The sequence below is a fragment of the Aphelocoma coerulescens genome, chromosome 6 (assembly GCF_041296385.1).
Source record: "Aphelocoma coerulescens isolate FSJ_1873_10779 chromosome 6, UR_Acoe_1.0, whole genome shotgun sequence".
In the NCBI taxonomy this organism is placed as follows: Eukaryota; Metazoa; Chordata; class Aves; order Passeriformes; family Corvidae; genus Aphelocoma; species Aphelocoma coerulescens.
The window spans coordinates 26,807,852-26,820,205 of record NC_091020.1 but is presented as its reverse complement, the minus strand read 5'-3'; the positions used below and the strand labels follow the sequence as shown (position 1 = coordinate 26,820,205).

General features: G+C 40.0%; 1 protein-coding gene across 5 annotated transcripts in view; it reads right to left on the bottom strand.

Annotated features, from left to right (window-relative positions):
• The window catches only part of ADD3 (adducin 3), a 93,757-nt gene that overhangs the window by 9,190 nt on the left and 72,213 nt on the right, over nt 1-12,354 (bottom strand). For all 5 annotated transcript variants that reach the window (XM_069019985.1, XM_069019984.1, XM_069019988.1 and 2 more), the window contains 6 exons: nt 4,226-4,364; nt 2,692-2,843; nt 2,496-2,576; nt 1,309-1,458; nt 291-434; nt 104-202 (listed from right to left, as the gene is read on the bottom strand). In XM_069019985.1, coding sequence (XP_068876086.1) covers nt 104-202; nt 291-434; nt 1,309-1,458; nt 2,496-2,576; nt 2,692-2,843; nt 4,226-4,364 — 765 coding nt within the window. The remainder of the gene's footprint in view (nt 1-103; nt 203-290; nt 435-1,308; nt 1,459-2,495; nt 2,577-2,691; nt 2,844-4,225; nt 4,365-12,354) is intronic.

The following is a 12,354-nucleotide window of genomic DNA, read 5'->3' as shown; positions in this document are numbered from 1 at the left end:
ACAACCCCAAAATTGTGTAATGTTAGAGATCTTCCCATCTGGGATGTAATCTGTAACTCTGCAGCACAGGTGTTTGAAACTAAACAGATAAATTCTCTCTCACCTGAGTTTCACAGGCCAGTTGCACATTGAAAATATAGTGGAATGCTTCTTCCAGTGTCTCTCCTAGTGCTACCACACCATGGTTTCTCAAGACTAGTACCTAGTAAATGAAGACACTAATGTTAAATGGTAGAAACTGGAGCAGGACATGAAAATTGTTTATGAAGAGCACGAATGAGGCTGAATACCTTGCAACTGGGTCCAAGAACTTTTTGAAGCTGAATTCTCTCTTCCTGTTCATCAAGAGATCCCTGGTAGTCGTAATAAGCAACATCTCCCAGAATCAGAGCCTCTTGTGATATGGGAAGGATGCCACACTTCATAGAAGAAACCTGTTTCATGAAAATGAAATGCTGGTAACTAGGAAATTTGAAACTCTTAAAACTTACATCCCAACCACCCAAGCCTTGCAGGGTGCACTAGTTATCTTTGCTTGAAGAGAGGCAAACTCTGTAATGAAAGCTTAGAAACAATCTCCCCCATACCAGTCTAATTTGCAATAGGGTGACAGAGGTGCTGCTAGTCAACCTAGGGACAGATTCACTACAGCAAAAGACAATTTTTTCCAACTAAGTTAATTTTTGCGAATTTTATCCGTGTTTAATTCTCATCTTACTTAATGGTTTGTTCTTCTTTCCCACACTTACGACTTCAAAAAGATAGTAAAAAAGAAATTAATCATTTCTTTTAATTTTGTCTGTAGGCAAGGAATGCATATGTATATATGCATTTCTAGATAAAATAATAAGAATTTAGTTATTTCAAACCAATTCTTTCAGGCCTCCTTACATTTACTATACAGACCATTTAAAGTTTATGTTAACTATAACATTTAAATAGTGAGGTAAATTCAAACTAAGTGTAGCTACTAATTAAACCACTTAAAAATGGAGCTGCATAATGCAAATGATGATGATTTATACAGCACATTATATTATCTAGGATGCAATAAATGAAGCCTCTGTAAACTATTTGCTTTACAACCGCCTCAACTTGAGTATAACAATCTCTGAGCATTGGTTTATTCTGATCCCATTCCACTGTGGTGGCTCGGCCCTCTCTCTTTCTTTTTGATAACCTCACACTTTTATTTACCAGTGCAGAGTCGACATTAAAACAAAAATGAAACTGCTGTGAGCAGAAATATGCCCTATGTTCATAAGGTAAAGCTGTTTTCTTTCAGTCGGTGCCAGAAGGAAGACTTACAGCAGCTGTGGCAGGGGTGTGTATGTGTATGACACATCTGACATCGGGGCGTGTGGAGTAGATGGCCACGTGTGGGCTGAAGCCTACACTGTCAATACTGAGAGCTGTGCTTCCCTGGTCCACTACATCTCCTAGGATGTTCACTTTAACCTGAAAAAGGCAAAGAAACACACGATACTCAAAAGTTTTGAGACAACTTCAGTTATCTAGGAAATACCCTTCCTTTCTTATTCAGCACCAAATTTCCCCACACATATTGAGGGCTCAGAGCATGAAAAAAAGTAGGAGAGCAGCCATGAATCTGTGTGTCAATAAACCACCCTGCTGTACAAGCCCTCGACAGTTGTTGGAAATTCAGCCATGGAAGAAGTAAGAATAAGACTCTGATACAACATATATTCTACTTCAGTCTAGCTGACTTTTAAAAATGCATTTCATTAACATTTCCTACATTTTTAATGCAAAGATAATTCAGACTCTGAGAAATTTCCAGTAAGAGCATTCAATGCACAAGGAATTTTCAGATTTGTGAGAACATTAAAATAGTAATTTCTGGATCAACAACAAACTACGGCAGGGTCATATCTCATTTTGCTTCTGTGTTTGCTATGTAAAACTATCAATCTCATTCTGGTACCCCTTTCACCTCGAGGCAGTTTCTTTACAGATATGCACTGACATGAAGAGCATATGGCAGGTTCTGCACCAAAAGATGTGTGATTTAGCAGCTACCACTGCCTAAATACCAGCTTGTAACTTCACCCAGCTCACTTGTTGGGCCTGGGGAAGATTATTCGACTTTATCTCCTCACTTTTAAAGGTAAGAGCTGATTCTGATAACACTACTCCTACAGAGTAATTTCACATGTATTACCACACTGCCAGGTTATAAAAGGCTGCTGCTACACTGAGGCTACTGATGAGCTTCATCAGACAGGAAAACAAAACTTTGCTGCTCCACACTGAAGCTGAGGACAAAGAAACAGAAAGTAAAGCTAAACCCAGGAAGAAATACTGACAACAAAGGGTGCTATTATCTGAGCAGTCAATCAGCTTTTCATCTAGTGGGTAAATATTAAAAAAATCCCAACAACAGCATAATTACAGAAGTCCATTTTAGCAGCCACAAAAGTATTTTAGAAAACAGCTTGAGTCTTGGTGGTTACTACAGCAGGTGAATCACGTACCAAATTAGAAGCTGAAGCTTCAGAAAAGGAGAGCCCTCTTGGAATGATTAGAATGTGGTCATGTTCTTTGCTTACTCTTACCTGCAAAGGAGATAGGAAATGGATTACTGATCTAATTTACATTATTCAGGAGGAAAAATAATTTGAATGAATGAGTGAAATTCTAAATTTTTTTTTTTTTGTCTAAAATACTTACTGTGATATAGGCATTTGGCAAATGTGCCCACCCAAACAAGTCAGCCAACCTATATAAACTGGCTAACTTGCAACGAGTAAGTTTTTCTCCCTTAACAAACGAGGAGGTATCTACCCCAGGTAGGTCATTGATGGGTGTAATCATTCCATGGCCTGAAAAACAGACAAAAATAGACAATGGACAGTTAGACAATTAAATATATTTCCAGCTATGCCATGATGTTCCAGATGGAATGTACTTAAATTGTTAGCAAAGCAGTACCAGCATTTATTAAACTGGATAAAATATTTCCCTGAACTCTCTCCTGAATCAATATCCTATATAGGACTGGAACTGTGCTTTAAGACATCTGTCATTAATGAAGTATTTTTACATGTTACTTTGAGATTTTTTTCTTACAGGATAAGACATTCCTTGTGGAATTCTGACACCAGCAAAACTAATCTGAAGAGACATCTCAGTCTCAGCACTTCAGTCCTAATGAAGAAATTAGGATTAGTGCAAGAGTTCTCAAACCCTTAGACAGAAGGAATCCCCTCTTAACAGAGAAATCACAAAGATCAATTTCTCTCTTTGACTTGTGACTACACAAACATACCCTTCTCCCCTTCATGAATGAATGATAGCTTTTTGACAGCTCACAACCTTTGTTTAGAGGGAAAGTTAAGACCGAAACAGGTAAAAGTAATTTTGGTTTTCAACAATAGGAGTGTGCAGTTTGAGATCAGTGCCCACTGTCTCTGGCAAATGCAGCAGAGACAACAGCAGGATGCAGTCCCAGTAACCAACCACAGACATGAACATGGGGTTATTTGGGCTCTCTGTTCTCTTCCACTTGTTTTGTTAAATAAACCCTGAAGTACCATTTTGGGACCAAATCTCCAAAGATGATGAATGCTGACAGCTGCCACTGTACTTCAGGCTTGTAAGCTCCCATATAATGTCCACCCACAGAACTTAAATTGACTTGAACATCTCAGTGCTTCATGACTTGGAAAGAAGAACTTGGGTGTTAACGGCGAGATCCTGGAGACATCTTTACAAGTAGAGTGCAGACTAGAAGCTGTTCTTAAATGTGGGAGCTGCTTATCTGATGATTCAGTTTGCCAGGGTATTCTCCCCAGCTCAGGGTAGTTTTTTTTTTTTAGTAACAATTCATATGCAAGAGTAGAAAAATAAAGAAACTAAATGGCAATGTATTTCACATCTCCATTTATATTCATGTTAAACTCCTAATAGTAACAGGGCACAACATTTTGTTCCCTATGTCAGTTAAACTTCCATTAACAAATTATAGAATAACTGAGTTTGAGGATTCCAACCATTCTGGATATCATTATACAAATCAAAGAATTTGAGAGAAAGAAGCCTAAAAAGGCAAGTTAAGGCTACCATCTGCACTACTTCACAGCTGAAGCAAGCACTGACAGAATTTTTATTCAAGGAAAGAGGAGATCCCACCATGGCTAAGCCCTGGTAACAATAAAAAAAAAAAAAAGAAAAAAAAGAGCAGTTAAATGTATAATTCACTTACTGAGTGAAGATGTGGAAAAACCTGTAAAAGTGCTTGCTGTAATGTATTCAGCAATCTGCTGTAATGCAAGCAGTCCAGTAGGGTTATTGCCCTTCTTCATCTGTTCTTGAATAAGGCATTCCAGATCTTCTCTAAAAGCCTGTAGAAACATTTGAGAATCATCAAGGAAACCTGGCCTTGATAATCTTATTTCTATTATAGGTGGGGCTGGCAGTTTTGCCTCTTATTAACGTTACATGAAACTTCCCCTTAGACTTTGTTTCTAGCTGTTTTAACTTTGCCAGACTTCATCATCCAGCCTAAACTTTGTACACTAGGTACTGGCAATTTGGGGGGCAGAAAGCAGGAGTTTGGTCACAGAGGATTTACTATTTCCCAGTACATGACAAGATAAAATGTATTTTTTTTTAAATGATAAAACCCATTTTTATCAATAATTGAAGTGTTGTCTGTATTTTGGAAGAGGTACTTGAAATTCAATCAGGATGTGTTGCTTTCTGTGCTGGATATTTTTTTTATAATGTAATCCCTCTGAAAACCCATTCAAACTTGATAAAGTTACAAACAACTGGAAAACTGGAGCTCATCCATGCTCAAGTAATATCCCAGACATGCAAAAAGTAGAAGGAATGCTATCTCCTCTCTATTTCTTTCCTTCCCCAGAGGGAAAAAACCCTTCCTTCTTTTTCTGAATAAAGTGACTGCACGCCCAAGAGATAAACTCTTGCAGAATATATCACAAAAAAATTTTCATAGTATCAAATTTCATATACTATGGACTGTGGACAAAGCCTGTTCCTTTGAGATGATAAACAGATTATTCCCTATCTACAACAAACCCCTGTCCTAGGATCACTGCAGTCCTGACATTTCCAGACTAAGTAAATTCTGTTCCTTCAAACTTCCATTATAGGTTACATTTTCTACCCCTCTCATTTCTTCTTGGCGGCATCTTGCAGCTTTTCCCAAAACTAGCAGTACCCGAAGCTGCACACAACACAAGCTGAGGTGGATTGTGAACACTCATTCCAAAAAGACATTTGGTGTCTTTATCACACAGCTGGCTCCTAATATAACTCTAGACTATTCCCTGTAAGTAATCGCTCCTTTCAGTTTGCCTTCCTTAGCAGAGCACTTGCTCTCAATTAAAGAAAGAAAACAGTTCTGTATGACAAATGTAATTTCTTCACTGAATTTTAATTCAGTCCTTCAAAACACCCACTCTGTTGGGCAAAATTCACCAATCTCTTGAGTCTGCTCGACAACAGGTTTTGATTAGTAAGACAGACTGCTACTGACCCCCCCCTACCCCCCACCCCCAAAACATCCTCAAGACTCTACTTGGTACAGCCTCCTCAGCTGGACAGTTGAGCCTCCATAACTACTAATTACCAACTTTTCAGATATCTGTGCTCTCCTTAGAATAATTTTTTCAGGATCATGTCTGTACCTAAGACTCGCCAGATTTCCATAAGTAAAGCCTCCAAAATTTCCCACTGACTGACTCTGCATGGATCTGTCGCACAGATATCTCAGTGTAGACCAGAATATTCACATGGCATCCCCCAAACAGCTGAACAACTTCTCACCAGCCTGAAGATGCACAGGCAAAGTCAGATTTTTCTCTTTAGTGGCTGCTGTTTGTAAGGTCTACGCAGCAGGAGAAAGGAGCAGATGAGGAAAAGGAAAGGAAAAACATGGAATCGAGTGAGGAAAGAACCTAATTGGGAGAAAAGAAGTGGAGGACAGGGAGAAATGGCCATAAACTGAAATACATGAAGCTCCACCTCAACATGAGGAAGAACTTTAGATCAAGGGTAGAAGAGCACTGGAACAGGCTGCCCAGTTATCTGTATTATATCAAATTATTCCTCCTTCAATTCAACAAGGACTATTAAAAAGATCTGCAAAAACATTAACAGTAAACTCTTATTAGTCATATTCAGACTTCTGGCATTTTTTTTTAACCTGTACAAGTAATGTTACTTCCATAGCAGATAAAAAGGTAATATAATATATTTTGGGAAATTTTTGACAGAAAGATTTTTTTAGTTTATTGCCTACTGTATTTTTAATTCTTCTGCTTTTTGGTCATGTTATTTTCATTCTTCTGAGCTTAGTTTTGCACCTTGATGCTAACAGTAGTATGTTACACATTTGCTGAGACTGCTATAAATGAGGATTTAGTGTTGTATCAACAATTTTGTTAAACCAAACAAGCAGATTCCCTTAAAAATAGTTTTAGAAATGAGAGAAGATAGGTGAGAGCCAGTAAAGTGGCAAATGTGGAGGTTTGGGATGAACTGTAAAGCAGGCGAGAATATGGATGAAGTGCAAAAATCAAGTATGCAATTTATCCACATGCCAGAGTATAATGATGTTTTTTAGCAGCCTTCAGCCTGTCTCATGGATATCTGTGAATATTTCAATACATTTCATTCACTGCTACACACCTTTAAAACTTGGAACTGTATATCCTTAGATAAACATCCCACATGTGTTAATACAACCTTCTTCCATTTCTGGTAGTCCCAGTGGGCTCCTATGAAGGGCACCACCTTCTTGCAGTCAACAATTTACCTTTAATAAGAGCCATTTAATGAATTATATTTATTGGATATTTATTTCACTGTGCCAGACTGATTTCTGTAAAACCACTACCTTGCAGGGCTCTGATTCTGGGGTCTGACCCATTCAGCAGGAGGAGCCTGCATCTGAAAACCTGAGTAGAGCCTGGAGACCAAGTGGTTTGGTTTTGCTTTGATTTGTGAGTTTGTAATATGCTTATATATGTGTGGCATTACACTGCCCACAAGTGATCAAGCAAAAGTCATACAAGCAAGTCACGCTGGAGAGAGATGTTTTCAAAGAGATGACAAGTGTGCTGCTCTGGCACAAAGCAGATATTTTTCAAGTGGAAAGGTCACTGGTAATTTCAGATGTAGTATTTGACAAGAAAATGCTGACAAAGGGAAAACTCTACCGTCAGATGAATGAAAAATCATGTTATTCAGCTGTATGCTCAGCATTGCTCAATCAAGGGAAAGTTTAGCAGGCTCCCTGGGTACATGTGCATTGTTTTGTTTGTTTGAAACCACTCCGACTTTAGACATGAGACACTAAGAGCAGTGACTTCTTACACTGGGGTGGGTACAAGTCCCAAAGTGAGCAGCACAGCACTTCATGGCTGCCCATGATCCTGCCAACACAGCTGGACTCAGACACCTGCGGTGCCTGCACACAGCCAGGACGTAGCCTGGATAATCCATCCCTCCACAGCTGGGAATCATTTCCTGTTTGCACAAGCATCCTTCTGCCTTCAGGGACCTCACCTGCCCAGCCAAGCACCTGTGTCCCCCCTTGTTTGTGCTGGAACAGCACTTCAAGCATCAGACTGACAGTTTGCATAGGAAACATTCCATGGTATGAACACTGGGCCCATGACAGCTACTGGAAAGGAGGTACAGTAACATTTCAGACAAGATGCACAACTGGGAGGATGCTGAGTAGGGCTTTTATTCACCTGGCAGCAGCAAACACCTATGTGAGTAGCCTGACTTTGGCAGAATGCAGGCTGCAGCTCTGCTTCCACCTCACCCACCTTCTGAGCGCCACTCTACCACCTTGCTCTGAGACATGAATTTCCCCACAACTCACCAGTAAAAACGAACAGGGCAGCTCAGCCTGTTCCTAAAACTGTTTCCAGAACACCACTCTTCCCAAAACTGTAGTCAGCTTTTTAGCGGCCTTACATGGTACTGCACAGCCTGCAGAACAGACACAGCTTTTCTTGATGGAGTCTTTAGTAGAATGATTAGGTCAAGGTCTTTCTAATATCATAAAATTACTTCTCCAGAACTATTTGCAATCATCTTCCAAATACACATCATAGACTCAGACAGTTTAGATGGAAAAATCTTTCAACTTAGACCTGCAACAGTTCTCTGAAACTCAAAAGTGAAGTTAACAAGCTCAGTTCTGACTCATTTACTTCCATTTTCTTTCAGAAGTACAGTCTAAGTGTGAGTTAACAGTGTAAATTTGGGCTTTTAAGAATCAAAGCAACATTTTCATGTACCAGTTGACAACTAGTATTTTTCAGTCAACATATACAGGAAGAACTAGAATAATCAACTTGCTAGAATAACCTATGTTACATGGATACACACACATATAGTGCAGAACAATGATGTTGCTAAAAAGCTTGGTATTAATCGCTTCATCTTGCTAGGCAGCTCTCTGAGGATGTTAAGAAGTACACAGGCTTATAAGTATTTTGACTATCTGTGCTGTTTCTTATTTGTTGACCACTGATTTCTACATGTATCCAACTCAAAAGAACTAGAAATAAAATCATAAGCAAATAATAATGGTATGCAAGTCATCTACAAATACTCCACACCATTGCAAACCTTTAAGAGGAGAAAGCATGTGCTCATTAAAAGTACGTTAGGACTAATTACAGTAATGACCAAACAGTTTCATGTCATTCTACAGAAAAGTAGCTCAAAAAGATATGTGAGGCCCCTACCTTTCATAGCAGCACTGCTGTTAGATTAAAAGCTGTTGAATAATACAAGAAACCCATTCACCCATTTTCACTTTTGCCCATTTTGATCAGTTTCTAATATCTTAAATCCATTTCAGAAAAGGGTATAACTCCACTTATCTAAACGTGCCCACACGGAGCCTCTAAGTCAAATCTCCACCACTGAAGGAAAGTTTCAAAACTTAACTGGTATTTTGTCCTCAAGAGCGAAGAGACGTTAATTTTGATTCCTGTGCTGTAAACACAGCTGCCTGTGAGAGGAAGACCTTCACCGAAACAGCCAACACAGCTCCTAACAGGCTCTTTCAAGACTGGAGTTCAGATACAAACAGTGGGTGCCCTAAGTGGAAAAGGGTGGAGCTGGCCACAAAAAAACCGCCAGTGAGTGAAGGCTGGCGGGGAGAAGATAAGAGGCACAAAAAGTGTTTGTCAATGCCGTGAAAGAGAACAAGGGGGAGGGGGCTTCTATGTTAAGACAAAAAGAAATAGGCTCAGTAAGAAGTACGGGGAATTAGCCAAAGTTATAATAACCTGCTCTCTTGCACTGAAGGTGAGGGTAGCTGGGCTGGATTTAGTGACTCGGCTGACAGCAGGGCGGTCCCCACACACAGCTCAGCCTGTGCCAGTTTTTCCGGCTCCTCTAACCTGGTGCACGCTGGCTTTCCTCCCTGAGCTGCAGCAGTGTTTACTCCTGTGATAAGCAGCCTAGAGGTACCCTATGATTACAGCCAAACCTGAAGCACTGAACTCCTTTGCCAAGCCCATCTCCAGCACACCCAGCTCCCAGAGCCCCAGCACCAACCACTCACACAACTGCTGCTCTGCATGGGGGTCTGGGTCCCTCCCTCGTGTTCCCTCGTGGAGTAAAGCCATACTATACATCTGGTTAAATGGAATGTAAATGAAATTTAATGAATGCAAATGGAATGTACAATGAAATGTAAAATGCTAGAAGAAATCAAATTTCAGCTCATCAGGGGTCTCACACATTTCTGAGCATAATTAACTGGGTTTTTCAGTAAGTGCAGGACTTGGAAGGGTGGGAGCACACATGGTGGCGATGCACTAGGAGGGATGGCAGAGCTCTTGCAGGGTGTTCTGGATGCACATGCTCCTAGCAGCCAAGGAGGAAAGTCACCAGTCATGGCTTTCCAAGTTCAACATGTATCTGTTGGCATTTATATCTAATGAAAAAAACCCCACAATTCAAACTAAATGGACAGAAGCAGTATGCAAATAGAGGGGATTAAGAGGTAACCTATTTTTAAGGTAAGAAAGCAGCGAAATATGACGTGCACTTGAGGTGAAGGACATTGGTATGAATTTACAGTGCACCATGGCAGCTATAGAAATGATAACTAGGGATTGGGATTTCTTGGGTCCTCACAGAGATCTAGTGGATGGCCTTGATTTGAGACAACATTACCCTGAACACAAATTCCCTCTCACTTAAAACGTTGTCAGAGCGCAGAGGGGATCTTTAAGGGACATTTTGGAGTGTGTCTTCTATGATGTGTCAAGTTGAGCTCTTGCCTCTGGGTGAACAAAATGCTGCACAGGTTGTATGATGAAAGCATGCAATTAAATAAGCTCTTGCAGAGAGAAGAGAGTCATGACTTCCCAGCAGGATGTCGGGAAGATGTCACAGAAGACAAAAGCCAGAGCAGGGAGCTGCAAGGCGAGAGGACTGCCCAGTGAGGAGGTCCTCAGGTGAAATAAAAGGTTGTGAGTGCCTTGTAGCCAGCCAAGAGGTGAGGCTCCTGAAGGATGCGAAAGGCTTTTGAACTTCTGAGAAAAGAGCAATAAAAGCCAAAACATATGAGGAACTGAAAGGACTTTGATATTTTTAAGAAAATAAACTGCCCCAAAAGGGAGTGGTATTGCAAAAATACTGGATGCTCACTTGATACAAAATACAGTAAGCTAAACAACTGCAAAAGCTACGGAAAAAATAAATTAAATCATCCTTCATCTCTGTCCTGATGGCTTGAAAATAACATAGCCAGAAAAAAACCTCAAGTGTAGGTGGGATTGCTTGTTTTTGAGGAGAAAAATCTGCCTGCATGCTGCATACTAAGGCAGACCCCTGAATAGAAGAGTTGCTAAGCTGTATAGTTACCTCCCCACTTTTTTTGGGCAAGACCGGCTAGTGTGGGAGGCAGGGGGGTGTGTGCACATACGAGGCAGGAAGGGAGGCACAGCAGAGAAGTACATTTTTAACCTCAGCATAACCCCCCAAAATTTTGCAATCTGTATAGCTTGACCGGAACCTTCCTGCAATGGCAGTGTCAAGCCAGAATGGCCCTGAACAACCTGAAGAGTCATGATGGGTTGGTAGACACTCTCTGGATCCAGCATGAAATTGAAATAAAGCCTGATGGGATCCTGCCAACACAGAGCTCAACTTAAGAAAAAAATAAACAAGCTCCAAATAGCTGTGTTTTATACGTAAAAATAGCAAACACACATCCAACGGGTCTCAAGAAGCCACACAAAACTTCACTGTTAAATTAAAAACATATATTAGACATTTAAATTCCAATAACCAGGCATTTTTATGTTTACATGAAACAGCTGTTCCACTCATCGCTTCAGACACAACTTCCTACATCAGTAAAAATAATGAAGTATATCTCATATATAAGCATATTTTTGTATAAGAATGCATCCTCTTCAATTTCCACCCTCACCTGTAGCTTTCCTTCCAATACACCAATATAAAGGTATGTAAGGTACTCCTCAGTGCAATCTAAGTCCTGATCCTAATTTCCTGTTAGGTTACACACACTGTCCCGTTAGCTGAAGCCTGTAGTTAGCTTTTCTGCTGGGTGGATAATTGTTTCACATGGTCTCACTGCACTGGAAGCAGTGTGGCACTGCTGCCTGCCTGCAGAAACATCCAACACCTTCCCTGCTTCACAATGGCTGTGGGGATTTTCTTCCAATCTATATATTCATTCAGCTCCTCAGTGCTGAACTGGCTGTTCAGTTTTCACAAACACCATAACTGCACAACCACTGCCCTTTTTTTAAAAAGAAAGTGGTTTAAGAGTTTCTGGTTGCTATGGTGACGGCATCAGAGAAATGCTGGAAGGAATACAGGCCAGAAGGACTTGTATACCATAACTAAAATAAGGGATTTGATGGTACAGAAAGTATATTTTTGCTCTGTGAAAGACACAGTTACTCTGTGTAACAAGCAACATATGACTGTTTAGCATACAGGCAAAACTGTTTTTAATTGCAGACTTAGGTTGGAAAATATAAAAAAAAACCAAAACAACCAGCATATCTTTTCAGATTTTGGATATTTTATGGTGATCTATTGGATAATATATTTGGATATATTATAGTAATATATTATAGTAATATTAATATTACTAGGTTTTAACTTTTATATTTTTCAAATCCTGTACTGCTTAGTGTGTAACTTTGAAGTTTCTTGTAGCCTGTTAATTTCTGCTCTCTCATGCCAGATAGACATAACAAAGCCTCTCTGAGCCTGCTCAGAGACAGGTTGTCCTCAGGTTGTCCTCTCAAGGACAACCAGATCATCCTAGGCCCAAAAAGAATAAACCAA